General features: G+C 47.1%; 1 protein-coding gene across 2 annotated transcripts in view; it reads right to left on the reverse strand.

Annotated features, from left to right (window-relative positions):
* Positions 1-9,025: 9,025 nt before the first annotated feature.
* ZBTB34 (zinc finger and BTB domain containing 34) overlaps positions 9,026-20,490 on the reverse strand; it is a 46,521-nt gene continuing 35,056 nt past the window's right edge. For both annotated transcript variants that reach the window (XM_037492761.2, XM_037492762.2), the window contains one exon: positions 9,026-15,463. In XM_037492761.2, the coding sequence (XP_037348658.1) occupies positions 13,939-15,463 (1,525 nt within the window). In that variant the 3' untranslated portion in view covers positions 9,026-13,938. The remainder of the gene's footprint in view (positions 15,464-20,490) is intronic.

The raw sequence follows: 20,490 nt of genomic DNA on the forward strand, positions 1-20,490 counted from the left end.
TTTTATTTTTTAAAGATCTATTTATCTATGCATAGAAGAACTAGAGTAAAGACCAGAGGTGCGGGGGCTGGGGTGAGAGGATTCACCAGAGACAGAGTGGGGAGCAGAACAGGCAGATCTACTGAAATACACTGCTGAGGGGAGCAGTGGGTAAGACAGGAGAGGTCTGCTGCACCATGTGGGTTGCTCCCTGGCTGGGGATTGAACTCATGCTGCAGTGGCTGTTGATAGCTTCATAGTGCTGAGTCTTAACCCCTTGTGCCACCAGGGAGGCCCTTGATAAAGCTGTTTAAAAAATTATTGTAAAGTCTGATCGCCATGCTTAGACATGGCCTAACAGGCTGTGGAAAGGATCCCCACCATGGCCGCTGGAGTTCAGTCACACACTGCTATAGTGCGCTGTGCTCTTGGTAAGGGGAAGGAACTTTTGAACCACAGGAGGAAAGGAGAGTTGGAGAAGTTACTAAGGGGCCATCTCCCAGGCCAGCTGTCTCCACATAGACATGGAGAGCCAAGCTCTAGGATATTCCAAGGGGCTGTTTTCATTGGCAGTCCTGTGGTGTAGACCTGGGGGTAGCCCCCTACTTCCCACCTCCTGATGGCCATAGCCTGTTGTCACCACCCGCCCCCCTTGACTTGACTTGCTTCTAACTTGTAGAATATGGCAAAAGCTTGAGGATGTCTGAGATTACACTGCATAAGGTTGTAGCCCATCTTGCCAGGAGATGCCTCTTGCTTGTTTCAAGCGTAGCAGCTCCATGGTTCCTAAGGTAGTGCTGCAGTAGGCATTTCATCAAAATCAACTATGCCATAGATTTCCACCATCCCATTGGCAAGACGTTCAGCATGGGAGCCTCCCTGGTGGCTTGGGGGTTAAGTCTTATACTATCATGCTATGACCACTGTGGCCTAAGTTCGATCCTCATCCAGGAGGTAACCCACATGGCGCAGCAGACCTCTCCTGTCTGGCCCGCTGCTCCCCTCAGCAGTGGATTTCAATAGATCTTCCTGTTCTGCTCCCCACTCTGTCGCTGGTGAATCTTCTCACCCCTTGCATCTCTGGCCTGCACCCCAGTTTTTCTATGCATAAATAAATAAAATATTTTTTTTAAAAAGACATTTAGTGTATTCAAGACCAAAAACAGAACCAAATTAATCCCAGAACCCTGTCTTTGAGAGACCAGTCGGACTCCAGTCAAAACCACAAACAAACCAGAAACCACTTAGTTATTTCAAGAGAGAAAATTTAATATAAGGAATGGGCTAAACATGCATCAGAGGTCTGAAAACAAACAAAAGGAACCACTAAACTACAAGAGGCAATAACTGCAGAAAGAAGCCACCATCCCTTGGGTTTGGAGGGAAGAATTTGGGGTTACCTTTGGAGGAGGCCCAGCTTACTCTTGGGAACAACAGGTTACACTTCTCTCTCAGTATTGTACATTAATATGCTTTTCTGGGGGCCTCCCTGAAGTCTCAGCGCTATCACTGCAATGGCCTGAGTTCCATCCCCGGCCAGGGAGATACACACATGGCGCGGCAGACCTCTCCTGTCTCGCCCGCTGCTCCCCTCAGCAGTGTATTTTGGTAGATCTGCCTGTTCTGTTCCCCGCTCTGTCTCTGGTGAATCCTCTCACCCCCCCCCCCCCGCACTTAGGGTCTACACCCCAGTTCTTCTACACAAAAATAAATACATCTTTTTTTTTAAAAAAGTTTTTCTTTCAAAATCAACTTTAGAAAGACAAGATATTGCCACTTACAGCAAAATGGAAGGGTTTCCAGAGAACTATATGTAGTAAAGCAAGTGAGTGTAACAAAGACAAATATTGGATGTTTACATAGTGGATGACTCAACAAAGCAAAATATTTATAAAAACTAGCAGACAGTAATCAACAAAGTGAGATTTCTGGGGCTAAGAAAGAGGAGGGAGGGAGAAAGCATCAGAAGGGTATAAATGATGGTGGTGGGGGGCAAAAACCTAAAGGAATTTAAATATGAACTCTTAGTAATTTAGAGAAAAGGATAAATGAAACTAAAACAGGGGAAATAATTTTTTTTAAGATTTATTTATTTATACAAGCACTGGGTACAGTCAGAAGTGCGGGAGGGTGAGAGAATTCACCAGAGCCAGAGCGGGGAGCAGAGCAGGCAGAAGGACCAAGGTACACTGCTGAGGGGAGCAGCGGGCGGCAGGAGAGGTCTGCGCGGCAGGAGAGGTCTGCGCGCCATGTGGGACCCTCGCCGGCGGCCAGGGATTGAACCAGCACTGCAGTGGCTGCGGGCAGCTTCTCAGCCTAGTGCTCAACCACTGCGCCTCCAGGGGAGGCCCAGGGGAAATAAATTTTAAGCATCAACTTTATTTGGATATAGTTGGCATAAAATAAAATGTCCTTGCTTTTGATGCAGTTTGCTGAGTTTTATCACCAAGCCTCCAGCTGTTTCTTCCATCCACACCAGACTGTAAGTTGTCGGGGGCAAGGGCCTTAGAGAGCCCATTTCCCAGCGCTTAGCACTGCACAGGTGTACCAGACAAAACCCAGGGGGTGCCCAGGGACCCCAAACTCCTAAGAGGAAAAACTCATGTTGCCCATATTTCGGGTTTGTACCCACTGTGTGCATAAAAGCAAAGCAATCAGACTCTACTGTGCTCAAAGATTTTTAACTGGCGAGAGGTTCAAAGGGAATAAAGGGGGAAGAGGTGTAGGGGCGAGAAGAATTTCAGAATACCAGTTCCCACTTAAACTACTGAATCAACCATCCCCTCATGGACAATTGTTCAAACAGGCAGGGCCCACAGCAGAGCAGCCAAGGCCCACGAGCAGAGCCACCAGGAGAACGAATCCAAGGCGATGCTGGCAGAAAACACGAGCAAGAGGCCACCCGGGCCCCCAAAGGCTGGGAGGCATAGAGAGAAGCAAAGCTCAAAATGTGCCACCCAACCTGGACCCAGCACGAGTCAAGCTGTCTCCCAAGAGAGCAAGATGGTGTCACCTCCCAAAGCACGAAAGCCAGGAAAAGAGCCGCAGGAGGGAGTCAGCCGAAAGGGTGCCAGTGGGGCAGAAGCAGGAGCCCCTCGTCACCCCTTCCAGAGATGCAGCCGAGCCAAAGTGGGAGCAGAAGCAGGAGCCCCCCCCCCCCTCCAGAATGCCCGCTGGCTCTGTCTTTTAGGCTAGCCCCTCAGTGCCAGCTGTCCCTGTTCAAGAAGCCGGGGTGGAGCAAAGATAACACAGGCCACACGTGGGGCTAGGACGAGGCCTTCCAGAGACGCAGCCACAAGGGGAAGAAGATTGTCCTCAAACTTCAAAACCATGTGAAGTGAATCATAACTTAAGATATGCAAAGACGCTCAGACCAAGAAAACTTGGCCATCCCCGGAAAATAACAGAATGAGCCAGTCTAAAGAATGAAAGGTCTAGTGGAAAGCAGGGTTTGGGCCACTAGAGGGTAATAAGGGGTGAGCTCACCAAGGCGTGCACTGGGGCAGCACCCAGAACACGGGAACCAGACCTCCCGCCTCAGAGTCTTTGCACATGCTGTTCCCTGTGCCTGAGATGCTCTTCCACTCACCATCACATTTCTTGCAAGTGTCGCTTCCTCAGGGCAGCCTTCTCTGAGCCCATGTGAGGGTGGGTGGCTGCCTTAGGCTGCCACCTTTTCTTCAAGGTGTTTGTGATGATCCCCCAAGTGACTGTGCGACTGACGTGACCGAGTCTCTGCCGCTGAATCCTGAGCTCCCCCCAGGACGCTGCTGGGCCGCCTCCTCACTGTGGTAACCCCAGGGCCTGGCACAGACGTGGCACAGAGCTGAGACTTGGAAAGGAGGGCAGCTCTGGGTCACCTCCACCTCCCACCAACCACTGCGCCTGACACCCGAGAGCAGCGTGTTGGTCTCCAGGAGTCTCCATTTCCTCTTTTGTAAAATGGAGATAAATAAATAAGAGTAAGAGTGCCTGCCTCCAAGATTTGTTCTGAGGACTCAAGGAAATAACGCAGGAAGAGTGTTTAATTGATTGTCGGCACCTGGGAAACATTTGCTAGCAGGGGTCAGAGACCGGTGCTAGTGCTAGGGGTGGCTTCCATGTGGGGTACCGAAAACCTGTGAAATATGTCCCCCCTTAGCTTCCGGGTCTCAATGAAACATACACAGCAGCATTCTAATTAGTTCGACCTGTCAGTCTTTATATTAAGTGATGGAGTCAGACCTACATTCCTAAAGGTAGGCCTTCAGGTCACCAAGGCTGGCCCCAGGCCCATGAAGTCCCCAAAGTCATGTACCCCAGGGACATAAATCTCCCTCCCTGATGCAATATTCTCCACAAAAAAGCCTTTTCGGGGCCTTCCTGATGGCACAAGGGGTTAAGTCTCAGCACTATGAAACTTTCGGCAGCCACTGCAGCACGAGTTTGATCCCCGGCCAGGGAGCTACCCACATGGCACAGCAGACCTCTCCTGTCTCCCCACTGCTCCCCTCAGCAGTGTATTTCAGCAGATCCGCCTGTTCTGCTCCCCACTCTGTCTCTGGTGAGTCCTCTCACCCCCCCCCACCTCTGGCCTGTACCCCAAATCTTGTGTGCATAAATAAATAAAATAAATCTTTAAAAAAAAAAGCCTTTCATCCTTGGTATTTCTGTAGTAGACATTCATTAAGGCCATCGAATTGAACTCTACTGCCTCCCCATGGCCACAGGGTAAACCTCAGGTTTCTAAGTAAAATAAATCTCAGCATCTGGCCCCTGTCACCCCACCCGCCCTTGTTTCCTAACTGCTATCACTTAAAAAGAATTTCCCTGTGTCTCCCCGGTGGCGCAGTGGTTGAGCGCTGGGTTGCGAAGCTGCCCACGGCCTCTGTGGCGCCGGTTCAATCCCCGGCTGCTCCCCGGCCTCCGGAGGAGGGTCCCACATGGCGTGCTGGTCCTTCTGCCTGCTCTGCTCCCCGCTCTGGCTCTGGTGAATTCTCTCACCCTCCCGCGCTTCTGACTGTACCCAGTGCTTGTATAAATAAATACATACATACATACATCTTAAAAAAAAAAAAAAGAATTTCCTATGTTTCACCTGGTGAAATACATTATCTTACACAGTAAGCACACATATTTAATATCTTAAGTATTAAATATAGAGGCCGTTATGCATATACTCTGTGATATACTTTCATCTGTTTATATACAAATATACTTTAACTGACATAGACTCACACTACAGATGTTCTCTGTAAGTTACTTTTGCATACTCAACAATGACATGAATATTTCTCCAGCCTACAGAGGTTTATTTACACATTTATAGGACCATTATAAATAATTCCCTGGCACAACGTTGTAGGATGGACATTATGGGGGCTTGATGGACATTATGAGGGCTTCCAGCTGTTCAATATTGCAATCTACACAGGGAGGAATCAATTTACACATATTTACTTAGATTATCTTCCTAGGTTAAATCCTTAAAAGTGATGCCTGTAGGGCCTCCCTGGTGGCACAAGGGGTTAAGACGCAACCTATGAAGCTATCTGCAGTCGCTGCAGCACGAGTTCGATCGCCGGCCAGGGAGCAACCCACGTGGCACAGCAGACCTCTCCTGACTCGCCCACTGCTCCCCTCAGCAGTGTATTTCAGCAGATCTGTGTGTTCTGCTCCCCGCTCTGTCTCTGGTGAGTCCTCTTATCCCCTGCACCTCTGGCCTGTACCCCAGTTCTTGTATGCATAAATAAATAAATCTTTTTTAAAAATGTTTTTTTAAAAAAAAACTTTGGGGCATGGCACCCATCAGCCTCCTAGCGACGCTGTGCTGACTCATGCCCCAGCCTCAGGTCAGCATGCTCATTTTCACCCCCTTGTCCACGGGAGTCCCTCCTCTCTCGCAGGACATGGGTTCTCAAGGCAGTTTCAGCCCTAAGGCTGAGGTCTCTGTTCATAGGTTGTATGGAGTGAAGCTGGCAATTTGTATCCTGAGCAGGACCAGCAGCATTTCATGCTTTCCCAGTGCACCACTGCCGCCGAGGGCTCATGGTGATATAGTCCTTTCCTGAGACGTCAGGACAGAGGGGATCCTGGAATCATTCAGGCCTCCTGAGCTCTGCCCCACAGGACCTGAGAGAGTGGCACCTCCGTGTCCAGGACAAGCCCGGGGCAGAATACCTGGCCCTGGGTCCTCTGCCCTCTAAGCGTTCTCGGGGTCACCAGGCCCTGTCACTGGCTCTCAGGGCGGGGGGGGGGGGGTGGTGCGATGAAGCGCCACCAGCAAGGACGCCACCAGTGTTTTCCAGCTGGGCTTGACTAGCATATGTGGACAGCACCTGGCACTCGACAAAGCGTGCTGAGCTGACACTGCCTGGAACAGAGGCCGAGTGTGGCGTTCACTTTCAGGCTAGAAGAGTCCAACTTTTCAGGGCTGCACCCGGTCATCCCCTGACCACAGCAGGAATGGGGCCTCTCACCAGAGCCTGGTGGCAGGAGTTCCCTGGAGGCCCTTTTGGAGACAGGGGACAAGGCAGTGGAGGGCAAGAAGACAACTAGCAGTTTAGTTGCCTTCATTTCACCACCAGCCCGGCCAGGGTCCAGCAGAAGGCGGGGTGATGGAGGCAGAGCCTGGGGCGGCAGCTGCCAGGGCAAAGAGGAAGGGTGTGAAGCCAGCGGCCAGGCCCAGCATCTTCTGTCCAGATTCTGATGCTTCCAAAGACAGCAGCCCTTCCTGATGAGCAGGGGCCCCGCTGGGGTTAGAACCAGCGCACCCCTGGGGAGCAGGAGGAATTAATATCAAAGGCAGAGGAAGGGCTCAAAGCGAACAGGGTGAGGCCTCAGAGGAAATTCAAGAGTCCATTCTCAGGGCAGGGATGTCCCAAATCAAAAGTGGCTTTCGATGCTCCTATTAGTATTTGGAGACGTAAGGAGAACGAAGGGGCTGAGGAGGAAAAAAATAACCCGCAAACCAACTGAAAACAGCTCGAGGGACCCAGATGTGTGATGAACAGAACGTCTGGCAGAGACAGGCCACTTAAAATAAGCCACACAAAAGTAGTTTTGTTTGCCAAATAAGTGTTCTTCCAGATTATGGACGTCACCATTTCAGTTCCAAGAAAATTCTGTCAGAAACATGTCTCATAGCAATTGTTCAAGTCTTGGAGGGAGGTGGGCAGACAGAAAGGGGAAGTATGTCCCCTGGCCCCAGGGGAAGTCCCGGAAAGCTCCATCCCCAAGGCCCAGTCAAGACTCCTTCCCTGATAAGATCCAAGCTCCTTTAGGCAGAGGCCGGAACCACAGACTCCCATAAGCAAACTCCTTCAAAGCTGAGGGCGGGGTCTGCCTGAGAGGAAAGGAAGGCAGCCCTGTCCCTGCAGGTTGCCCAGGGAGGAGACACATTATAATTCACTAGCCACACCCTGGCCGCCCCTTCAGAGTAATAGTGCATTCCTGACCCAGGGTGCTGGGGCGGTGAGGTTAAGGCACACCTTGTTCAGCCATGGAATGACCACCTGCCACCCCAAGGTGGCACAACCCCGAGCTGATGTGCCTACGTTGCATTTCCCTCATGGTGGCCTCTTCCTGCCATTTAATTTGAGCTCTGACGTTTTGAACCCTCTTTGCTGGCAAAAGGTGTGCAAGCTAGTCCTGCCGAGAACCAGGAAAACATCACAGATGTTTAAGTATGTCGCTGAGGGTTGAGGGGCTTTCGTGGAAAATGGCCCAGGAGACAGATGGTGCCCAGAGAGCAGCTAGGGATTTTGACTTGACAAAGGAGACATAAACATCCTTGAGGCCAGCAGGCTGGGCAATTGGTGAGAATTGTCACTTGGAAGACATCAAAGTGATGTCGTGACTTCGGGACAAATGCAGAGCCAGCTTCCTGCTAATGGTCTTCGTCCACAACGCAGATGAATAGGGTGCCCGACTCAGTGGATCTGCTGTCAGTGGATCTGCTGCAGGCGCTGCACCCAGGACGGTGGCCCCTTGGGGTACTCCCCTCACCCTACCCTTGATTCTTGGCGTGGGGCTACTTTTCCAGCCTTAGGGAGGAAGCAAACCTATTCAAAGTCACTGCCTCACAACCAAAGCCACAAGAGTCTGGCTCCACTATTTTATATACAAACTGGGGCTAACAAGGTTGAGTGACCTGGTTAAGATCACGGTTAAGGCAAAGGCAGGACTAGGACCCTGACCCCCAGATTCCCAAGTCAATGCACTTTCTCATGGGTCATGCCCTTGAGTTTCTCGAGTCCCCAGGCCCCAGCTCGCCAGCGAAGCTGGTGCCTGCAAGTGGGGCATCAGCTCTGTCCAGGTGGCTTAAAGGAGCCTTGTGACGAGGGGGAAGCCAGGTGTGGAGCCAGTGAGCCTCACAACAGCCCTTCTGACTAGCGAGGGACAAGCCAGCTCTAGCAGGTCGGAGCCAGTTTAGTCTCCACACACCTCCAGCCTCCAGGCTGCTCACCCTCATATATCACCTGCATTTGCTCATTTTTGAGTCTTCCTGTGCACCTGCTGGACACCAGGTCTTGTGCCAAGGTCACAGGTGAGGGAGACGGTTCCGAGTCCCGGCTCTCGTGGAGCACACAGGCCAGAGGAACATTTACTAAGCGATCTCACTAACCAATGCACAATTGCAAATGAAACCAGTACCCAGTTCAAGGGGCCTGACAGAGAAGCGCTGCTGGGGGAGGGCTCCATGGCTGAGGGGGCCTGGGCTGAGGCCTGAAGAGGCGTTCAGAGACCTAAGAGACCACTGGGAGCCTGGCGGGGGTGACAAGGCCCATCCAAGGGGGCCCGGGGGACTTTTGCAAGGCGGGGGATTCAAGGGGTCCAGCTGGGGGAGCCCGGCCAGGCAGACCTCACGCACAGGAGAAAGGTCAGAAATCTGCTCTCTCCCCTCTTCCCAACACCAGAGGGGCGCAGGCACTTCTTATGAAACCCCAACCTTTCCAAAAGGGAGTAGTTACAGTTACAGAAGCTGCGAGACCCAGGGTGGCAGCTTGTTCCAGCCAGTGACCTGACCGAGACCAGCGGGGCACATACAGAGGGAGACCACAGCTCGTTTGCTCCAGCAGCATTTTTATTTACAAACAGCAATTTCCATTGACTTTATTTATACCATAAAAAAGCCATTTACAAGCAAGAAACAAGAATTCAGAACAAAATTAAGCAGCACTGAAATATTCATGTCACAAATCTAAAACAAAAATGAATACAAGAGTAAAATATCATTTGAATAAATAGTCTTAAATTCATGCTATAAAATAATCCTTAATGGCAAGTTACTAGTTGATACAGCATCCGCTTAGCTAGCTTCATTTACTTCATGTGGTGATGAAGTGTGGAGTTGTGAGGTTACCAGTTTATATTGCAAGAAAATGACACTGTGTTAAGTCATTCAAATTGCTCGACCATTTATAACGGAAAAAAAAAATGTTAGCCCTACTAATAAGTGGTGAGAGAGATGGTTTTCACATTAGGAAAAGGGTCATTCTCAGAGAAACCAGGTACGGCGACCTCTTACTATATAGTCAGGGCAGCAACCAAGGGCTTGGGCGGCAAGTCCGAAGGTTGAATTCACAGCATACTTGTCACTGAGGGGCAGCAAGAGGTCCGCTTACTGACTGCCCCGAGGCTGACTCCAGGACTGGGTCGAGCGCTAGGAAAGCCCCGCGGGTGCCAGACCCAGAGGGGAACCCGAGAAAGCAGGTTCTCCCCGGGCCCGGAAGTCAAGCACTGGGCAGAACAGTGGACACGCTCTGGCACTTACTGAAGAAGACGCACGTGACGGAAGGGCCGTTACAAACTCGGAACAATGTGAATGACTTCTGAACTTGGCGTTCAGTTGCACTGAGTAATATGAAATCTATGACTTATGAACTAGAGTTTCATATAAAGAATTTACATAATTCCCCAATACTTTCATATATAAAATTTAATAAATAACCCTGACCAGTCTAGAAGCACCATTCAAGGGGCATGCGCCCTCGGAAAATAGTTTAGGTGTTGCATATTTGAGTCCCTTTCAGTGGAGGCTTCACAGGAAACCGTTACAGAATTTACCAGTAACGACGACGACAACAAAATCACAGTTAACTAATAGAAAAAGTTGTTAAAATAAAATACACTGATTTCTTTAAAGTAAAGCTCATTCACATAGATGATTCCCCACCCCACCCCCGCCCCCAGCCCTTGGTTTGTGTTCCTGCAAGTTCTTCCTAGAGTCTAGGCCGTAAAAACAAAAAAACAAAAAAAGAAACAAAACCACGCACAAAAATATGCAGGCCTACGGTCTGGGCTAAGGGAAAAAAACAGAAGACTTGGTTATAACTGCTATCATTAGAAAAGACATTACTATGCTTCCTCCGGAAGATCTAAAAATCATCCATTTAGTTCTACAGTATATTCTGCTTAACAGTGAACCGACAGTATCCTTTCCGCTGCTAAAGAAAAAAGAAAAAAAAAAAAAAAAAAAAAAAACACCAAAACTGCCAAGGCTGAGCCTACTGGAAGGCTTGCCACCGACTAAAATCTGAGCATGTTTTCATGTGCTGTGTTTACAGACATAATTTCTAGACGTATTTACAACTTTAGTAGAGGGTAGAGACCCGGTAAGAATGAAAATAACTGCTTAAAACCACAAACATTAGGAAAAGTATAAAAATTCTTTGTTTTCACAGTTTGTAATAACAGGTTAGACACCTATAGAAAAGGACGCTGTCACTGTCTTCACATTGTCTACGTATTGAAAAGGTAGCTCAAGAAGAGACTCAATTATGAACAAGCCTATATGAATTCAGGATATATTTGACTGTAAAAGATTCTTCACATATCACCTTTTTCTTAATTGATTTTTGCATTTGTAACAAATTAAACGTCTAACCTAAAACTGTACAGAAATAGGGACTTTGCTTTCCAAAGAGTTGCTCTAAGGAGTTACACAGCGTGCTTCGTCTGCAGAGACGTGAGTGACTTTCGGGGGAGAACGTTTCTGTTCTGTGGTCATGTTAATCCTCCTGGCACATCCTCATGTGACAAGGCACAATTAATTGCTGCTGCCCGATCTGAATGGAGTTAATCTTTCGCCCGCCACGCACACTGAGAAGCGCGGCGGGGCGCACGCTCAGGGAGGCCACTCAGCTCCACGCCGGCCTCCGCGCCCCTCCCTGTCAGCCCCGCGGAACCTTACAGTACTGTGTTATGGCTTGAGAATTCATTCTTAACACTGCTAGCAGTGGAAAGGGTAAAGTGTTAGCGACATGAATGGGAGCAAGTAGAACTTGCCAAACGTGGAATCATGATTATTAGAAACGCAATCAATTTTCTGCCCCTTAACAGTCCCATTACAATGTTTGAACCTGAACTGTACAATCAAAGCAATGTATATTTTTGTCAAAGACAATTTTGGATAAGTCACTCTTTGGTAAACTCAAACCAGTCAAACAAATTTACAAATACAAAGAACTCTGTGTAAATAAGATTAAGACTGACACGGTGACAAGAACCAGGACGTCCGAGGTGCTGCTGCCCCAGGGGCTCCCCCCTCCTGACATGTCTTGTGTCTCACGGAACGCTCTGGAGGTCTCTCAGGAGGCCTCAAGCCTGAGTGAAAAGGAGGTTCCTCCCTGAGCCTGACCTCTTAGTCCTTGACTCGGGCATTTCATGTCACCAACTTAATTTGTATCACAACACAAATTTTTTGCATTCTTAAAAAAAAAAGTCAAAACCAAATGATTTCATGTAAGGAAAAAAAAAATCACAAACATTTACCTGAAACCCCAGAACATATTTAAGTGGGTAAACACCTGGGGTCCAGCCTCCCCCTGAGGCACGCGGCTTTGACAGGAGTTGAACAAGTGCTTCAGAGAGAGACCAAGCCCCTTACTTAGGCAGTCTGACAGGAAAAGGCATACTATATACCCGATTTAGCAAAAGCTACTCCTCAGGAGCAGCAGGATTAGCGTGATCTGTACGTCGTAACACTGACGTGTGGCACAGCAGGTCACACAAGAGCAGGTCCTGTGTGCTAAAGAGATGCTGCTGCACAGCCACCCCTTGGGGGCTGCACACACAAGGGTCTGAATGACTTTTTACCCCCCCTAAAAAATAAAAAACAAAACAAAACCCCCAAACCCCAAAAATTAAAAAAAAAAACAAAACAAAAAACTACCATTCTTGGTATTTAAGAGCCAAGAAAGCATGGAAAACCAGCAAACATCTATCTTTTATATTCCGTTAACTCCTGGCCTCTGAAGTCAGTCATTTTGGTTGTTTTCCTTTAGGTGGTCTGTGAGCCAAGGTTCTCCAACAGAGGGAGACTGGCCCCCGGCTGCTAGCACCTGCTGACGGCAGGACCCCACCCCGGGCAGGGCAGACACACCCGACCCATCCAGGAGCGGCCCACGGGGGAGTCAAGGACAGAACTGAAGACGCTTCCTGAAGCACCAGTTATAAAACATGATCCAAACAGGCCCCAGGTATGTTTTCATACAGGGATGTGTTTGCCAGCACATGCTTTTGAGGTCTCTTTTCAAGCTATAAACTCAAGAGAGGAAAATAAGTTGTAATTCACTTATTACCATAAGATTTCACATTTTTTACATCTATACTGACCTAAAAAAGATACATAACATAAAAATAGCACCACGTGACCCAAAATATGGTGACACACAGAGATTTGGTGACACAGAGTATCTTAGAGGGCGTTTTTAACTGTTGGTTTCTTGAAGCAGGAAACACTGAGCGTGGGGGAGCCGCTGGGGCTCTCGTTAGCACACACGATACTAAGGAGATATATTGCTTGCAATTCCCATAGAGTATATCTTTACAAAAAGTACAAATTCCAAGTTCTGCAGTTTCCCTGGGAACTGCATGTAGAAAAAGTTGCTGTGCACCTGAACTGGCTGTTTGAAAAGAGAAAGAAAAAAAAAAAAAAAAAAAAACCACAACACTGCTCGGAGAATTTCGTAGCCAGAGCTACAAATCCCTTTCCTTTAGTGCGAGTACTAACTCCCGGTAGAGTGATTCGAGTCAGTTACCTGGTATGTATGTCTCTACAGTACGGAATGAAGGTAGATTCGTAGGCCAGTAAAAACATGGAAAACCACTGCTCCTTTGGGGTTGGCTAATATAACACGACAATATGTAAAAAGGTCAGCACCACGGGTCATCCAGCGTACCCACTGGACAACTAACAAAAATCCCAAATGGTTTCCGACTAGAGTTGAATGCATTTTATGGCATTTGGTTTATGTGTTTGTTATGAAGCAGAGCTATGAACACTGTGATTTGCTTTGCTTGCTTTTGGACACAATGATTAATATATATGAAAACCTATTAACATTCTTTCGTAAGGGAAATAAAGGGGCAAAACCCTAACGTATTAGGTAGGGACGAGACAGAGTCAAAAGCCCTGTTCACATTGTATTAAATTATATATTCCTCTTACATTCACCTCAACCAGAATAAAATCAAATTTGAGAATGTATATATACTATATATATAATAATCACTTTATTATATATATATATAAATTGTCTAACTACCCCCTAAAAGTAATTTTAAATTAGAAAAGGTTACCCATTTGCATCAGCTGACGGCCTCCTAGCCCCTCTCCACGGAAATGCACCAGCACCAGTGCACGCAATGAGAGAGTCTGCCTTTGGCAGAGCATGTGGGGTCGACCGGTTGGCATTAGCTAAATCACTGGCAGATTCTGGGTTAAGAGTTCAGCCAAAGAGGAATACTGTCAGCCTGTGTTTTCCCTGGATTCGTTGCCCTTCATGCTTTGAGCTCCTTGGGGAGGGAGGGCGGGGGAAAGGATAAACACAATGAAGTGTTCCTTCCAGAAACCTTAGAAAACTGCCAAGAGACCAAGAGATTTCCAGATGGTTGGGAAAACCAAAGACTACGACAAAGCAAATCACAAATATGCATTGATCAGTGTGCTTTGTTTGGGTGCACTCCTTTACCACCTTAGTCAGGAGCATCCGACACCGTGTGAATTTCCATGCGGGAATCCAGGGCCATCTCGGAGGCCGATGCATCATTTTCTAGTTTCTGTTCCACGTACACGTCTGTTCTCTCAGGGGACTCGATGCGACTCCTGACTTCGGCCACTCCGGGGTGGTTTTTCCGCAGGTGCTGGTTGAGGGTACCCTGGAAAGGAAAGCATTTCCCGCAGATCTCACAGCGGAACGGCTTATCGTCAGTGTGGCCCCGGATGTGGTACTCCAGTTGGTCCTTCCGTGTGTACTTCTTCCCACAGAACTTGCACACAAAGGGGGTGATGCCCATGTGGAGCCGCATGTGCCTATCAAGGCTGCCTTTCTGGTTGAAGGACTTGCCACAGTAAATACAGATCAACCTCTCGTTGTACGGGTACCAGTGGCCTCTCGCACTCCTCTCCCGGGGACTGCTCTCATACCCGGGGTTACTCATCATGGCCTCGCCGTCGGAACCCTGCACCAGGCCCTGCAGGTCACTGTGCAGGTGGACAGACAGAGCCCGCTTCTGGCGGGCGCGTCCTCCTCGGAAACAGCTCAGCATCGATCTGGACGGACTGGAATTACTCAAACTTCCAAAAGCCTCTGACATGCCTGCTGACTGCGAGGCTGCCTGGGAGTAGGAATAGGCGTGCTGGAGCACAGAGCCGTAGGAACCCACGTTGACGGCCACGACCTGCTCCCCATCCACCATCTCGGTGTGGTACCCATCGTCCCCCAGGGAGGAGCTGTCAGAACAGCTGGGCCGGTCGGACTTCTCCATCTTCACCTTCACCTCAGTGATCTGGCTCTCCCGCACTAACAGGTCCCCCTGCTCGTGGTCACCCTCTATCTGAATCTCATACTCAGAGACACTCCCGCTGCTCCCTCGGTCCGAGTGCCCTTCTTCCTGCAAGCGGCTGCGCAGCGCTTTGCTGGGCGTCGTCTCCATGCGGAGATCGGCGCTCGTGGTGGGCTGCCGTACCTGAGAGCAATACGGGGGGGAGATCTCCACAGGGTTGGCGAAGAAGCTGCTGTCTTTGACTCCATTCTGACTCTCGGGCGTCTCTTCAGCACCGACGGTAACAGAGTCAACATCTCCAACGCTGATTTTGGAGTGGATGCTCTCCAGGATCTGCGTGCACTTGTCAATGACACACTGCATCTGAAGAAAGCTGGCTGCAGTGAGGAAACTGACCACGTCCTTCAGCTGCAAGGACATTCTTCCAGTGTAACAAAATGAAAGCAACTGTTCAAACACATTGGGATTCTTAATCACTGATATTGACAAGCCACTCATGGTACTTAATGCTGAATGGTCCCGGAAGTAGGGGGAGCTGGCGGCAAGGACGGCTTTGTGGGCTCGGAATGGCTGACCCTGAATGTGGACAATGATGTCACATAGTTTCCCTTGCAGGCGGAGTTCGTTTAGCTGGCTCAGAACGGTGCTGCTGTACTCGGGCACATCAAACTGAATAAAACTGCTGCTGTCCATTTCTACTGACATGAAGCGTAATCTGCGGAGAGAGAGAGTTTCGTGATTTACCAGTGACTCCGTGCTACGCGCAAGGGCATAGACATAAGCTTGCCAAAAAGATTACCACCACCATCACCTCCTGCACCTCGTAGGGCTGCCTGAGCATTCTTCCTCTCACTTATTTTTCCGTCTTTGAACTTTGGGTGATTCATCTAGAATCAAGTAACCTCATTAGCCCAGTGTCATAACTGCCAACATTCATCTTGATCAAAATTCAAATGTCTGACATACACAGGGTCATTTTAGCTATAAGAATTTTCCTTTTAGGAAAAACATCTTTCTACTTCACATACGCTTGAGAAGCTGAAGCAGTCTGCTCACTGGATACAATGAATGCAGCTACACCCTTTTTAGTTCAGAATCTTGAGTCATCTCGATTTGCGTTTTTTCTCTATAGCTGTGCACACCTTTATATCCTTTGGGGTTGGTAGTTCACAGAGCAATGCTCCGCCCCTTTCAGGGGAGAGTTTTGGAGAGCGCTGGACGGGCCATGGTGCATGGTCCCCCACGAGCGCTCCCAAGGCGGCACACTTAGACAGCTGGCTGCCCCTTGCCTAGAATCCGCATCACAAGATCACTCAGAACCGTGGTCATGTATACCGCACAGGCTGCATAAACACAGCAAAATTAGATCTAGCAACTATGTTTTAATTTTTAAAACTCAATCAGTAGAAATATAAATACTCCTGAATAAGTATTAAAGCAGAGAAAATTAAAAAGAAAGAAAACTATTTAGGAAATAAGAAAACCCATATCAAATATGCAGCAAGAAGGAGCTATAAGTGAAGTTTCCTTATGTCTCCAACTCACTTGAGAATGCACCTAAGAAGAGACAGATACGTGACAGAGCAAACACAGCAAGACGGTACCAAGTACGGCAGCTACACACTGGGAATAAAGGTGTTCACTGTAAAATTCAACTTTTTTACGTCTGAAATTTTTCATAATGAAATGTTGGGGGCTTTGAAATAACAAATTTCAATAGGGAAAATCAGTGCCTTAAAAAATCTATCATTAATCAATAAAGAATAAAAACAAACAAAATTAGTCAACTTAAGAGGTTAGAAAAGGAACAGCAAGTGAAACCCAAAGAAAGCAAATGTGGACAACAGAGGAAAAAATTACATTTCAGGACAAGACAATGTACAGCTAAACCTAAGATTCTTGCAGGAAAGGCTCCATCAGTTAGTACAACTAGCTCTCGCCAGCATTTCATGTCAGGACCTGAGAACACTGTGCCGTGACTTATCCTAGCTTTATGACTGAAGGTCATTTGAAATCTGTACAGAATGGACATATTTTTAGAGTAACATAAATTGGCAGAGCTAAATAAAAAAGAAACAGAACTGCCAAGGCACAAATGATCTTCAGGTCTTCACAGTTCCAGACACATGTTAAAACATTTAAAGCATCATATGATATAAATCTGACACCAGAAGATGGCAAAGAGTATAAAGAAGGAGAATGACAACCATTCCTAAGTACACAGATTTTAAAGGTCTAAGGTAAATACTAGCAAATATAACTTATTACATGAATGGTCGCTTCACAAATACAAGGATGGCTCTGTGTTAGGAAACATACAAATATAATTCACAACATCAGTGCGTCAAAGGAGGAAAAACCATATGGCCAAATCAAAAGTATACCAAAAATGCATTTTAGAAAGTTAAAGGCCTTTTCAAAGTAAGGAGAAGTACTCAATAAGCTAGGAATAGAAAACGGTGTTCTTAATGAACAGTATCTACTGCAAACCAATGGCAACAATTATCCTTAAAATGGGAAACTTATATCTGAATTTCCCAAAACATATTTAGTAAAACACAAGCCTATAGCTAGCCTTAATATTACCACCTCCTTGGGATTAAGAAACACATTAGCATAATAATCCATCTGAAAAATCCTACAGACAAGAATTCTATTTAACTCAGCAGTTTGCAAACTCGTTTAACTGTGAAGCTCTTCTCTCACGGAACACATATTAATATTCCAGAGAATTAGTGTTCCCTGGCGCACACTGGAAAACACTTTACAAAAGCATGCTCATCAGTGCCTGGGAGGACATACAAAATTGTCTGCCCATTACTTTTCTCACTTAACACTGTCCTGGAAATTGCAGCCGAAACAACAAACAAAATTCAGACAGACAGTGATTCAGAAGAGACAAAATTATTGTTACATGCAAATATGGCTATTTATATAGAACACCCAAGAAAATCACTTGGAGGAAAAAAAAAAAAAGGTTGGAATCAGGATGTAATAAAGGGAGGGTTTAAAAAATTATTGTTCATAAAACGTTAGGAAGTTAGATACAATAATGACAGGTTACAACCACAGTAAAAACAGATACTATAAAATGCCCAGGGAAATAAACAAAAAATAGTCAGGATTTACAAGAAGAAAACTATAAGACTTTAACTTGAAAATACAATGTAGCCCAATGGAACTTTTTCTTAGAAATTACAAATTATTTTAAAATTCACCTATAAATTACTGTCCAATAGAAAAATACTGCAAGCCACATGTGTAATTTAATGTTTTCTAGCAGTTACTTTCAAAATAAAAATATAAATTATTAGTACATTTTATTTAACCCAATATATTTTAAAACATTTTAACACACATCGATAGTCAGGATTTATGAGACATTACTCATTCTTTTTTTTCCCCAAAGGTTTTGAATCAGATGTGTATCTCACATTTACAGCACATCTAAATTTGGGAATAACCACATTTCAACTGCTCAGTGGCTACATGTAGCCACACTGGGCAGTGCAGACACAGGAGAGTAAATGCTGAAGAAATATTAGGAAAACAAAAACCAGCCAAACATATACATGTCAGGACAGACGATTAAGCTCCAGTTCATTCATTCTGTGTCCCAAGTATCTTCCCTGTGCCAGGCGCCAGGGCTCCAGACAGCTACAATCATCTCCTCATGGACGGGGCCCACAGCCGCCTTCCGTGTTGGGACAGTGGTTAGAGACGCCACGTGAACAAAGGAAATTTCAACTGCGACCTACACACTCAGAGGAAAGCCACACAGATACAGCTGCGGCTGGGGCTGCTGTGGGGACATGCTGCTCTTTTCCAGGTGCAGGGGGTCACATGCCAGGGCCTGAGTGGAGGGAGGAGTGGAGTGTGGCAGCACAGCAGGGAGCAGGAGCAGCAGGCAGGGGCGGTCAAGGTGGGTAGGGAGAGGCCAGGCCAGGTGGCCATTTCCAGTCAGTGAACAAAGAAGAGTTCTTGGGATAGATGCTACTTGAGAAATACAAATAAACAACAAAGTCCACTCCCTTCTTCACGACACACCCAATGACTTCTAGAAAAGACATTTCTAAGGACAGACACCAGAACAAACTGAGATTTAACACAGAAGTTTTTATGCATCTAAAAAATGCTGTTTATTCAAAAAAAGACAAATTATGAAAAATACTTATATGTGGCAGAGAAGGATAAAATTCTTACAAGTCAAACAGCTGAAAAAATGGGCAAAGTATATGAACAAATACTTTTTTTTAAAAAAAGATTTATTTATTGATTTATTTATACAAGCACTGGGTACAGTCAGAAGCGCAGGAGGGTGAGAGAATTCACCAGAGCCAGAGCGGGGAACAGAACAGGCAGGCAGACTGAAATACACTGCTGAGGGGAGCAGCAGGCATGACAGGAGAGGTCTGTCATGCCATGTGGGACCCTCGCTGATGGCCGGGGATCAAACAGGTGGTGCTGCAGAGGCTTGGGCAGCTTTGCAGCCCAGCGCTCAACTGCTGCGCCACCAGGGGAGGCCCTGTGAACAAATACTTAAAAAGGAAAAATTAAAATAGCCTTAAATGCCTAACAACGTCATCAATAAACAAAAACTAACATGATGTAATTCTGTCCCAAATTGACAAAGACTAAAAATGCAACCCAGTTGGCAGTGTGAGAAGGAAAGGGTGTGTGCACACATGCATACAGAGATAAAATGAGTGCCTTAAAACGGGTATTTCTTTTGAATCAGCACTTTATTATCAAAAAATTCAATACAGGTACATTAATTTATCTGTAGTATACTCAACTACGCTAGGAAACAATGGAAACAGTCTAAATAGTAAGAGAACTGTTGAAGTCTGGTACACTCATATCCTGAAATACCATGTCATCAAAATGTTAAAGAAAAATACAGTTAGTCCACACAACACACGGGCGGAGCAGCCAGAAAGGCAGCTGGGCTCGGGGGGGCACACAGGAGAAAGACACAGAGGAGAGACACGAGGAGAAGGACCCACTTGCTTCTTGCCTTTGGACTTGCACCAGGGACTTGAGGACTGGGAAGGAGACACGTGGGAAGGCTGATGATGGCAGCTGTTATCTCGACTTGTGCTTTGTTTTTTTTTGTTTGTTTTTGAGATTTATTTATTTATTTATTTATTTATTTATTTATTTATTTATTTATTTATTTATACAAGCACTGGGTACAGTCAGAAGCGCGCGGGAGGGTGAGAGAATTCACCAGAGCCAGAGCGGGGAGCAGAACAGGCAGAAGGACCGAAGTACACTGCTGAGTGGAGCAGCGGGCGGCAGGAGAGGTCTGCGCACCATGTGGGACCGTCGCTGACGGCTGGGGATCGAACCGGCGCTGCAGAGGCTGCGGGCAGCTTCGCAACCCAGCGCTCAACCACTGCGCCACCAGGGGAAGCCCTCGATTTGTACATTGATTTTGCTTCTTTCATCCCAGAATAACCTGGCCCTTTTTGCCCCCATCCTGTGGTTCTCTACCAGAAGGTCCCTTAGAGTCGTGGCAAGTTTTTGGGCCTTAGTAGCCACGCTTCAGGCCGACCCTGTTTGGCTGGACATTCCCAGGAGACAATGAGTGACTTCGGGTCTTTTACTTGGAAACGATTACCCTTTATTCTTTCTCTTTCCCCACACTACTCACATTAAAGTTTCACACTAAGAGTTGTTTCGTCTTTGTGTGCATGGATGGCTGGACCCCATCACCGGGTGCAGGTTTGGGGGCCCCAG

Source organism: Talpa occidentalis, unplaced genomic scaffold (genome assembly GCF_014898055.3).
Source record: "Talpa occidentalis isolate TD23 unplaced genomic scaffold, MPIMG_talOcc4v2.1 talOcc4.7, whole genome shotgun sequence".
NCBI classification, from domain to species: Eukaryota; Metazoa; Chordata; class Mammalia; order Eulipotyphla; family Talpidae; genus Talpa; species Talpa occidentalis.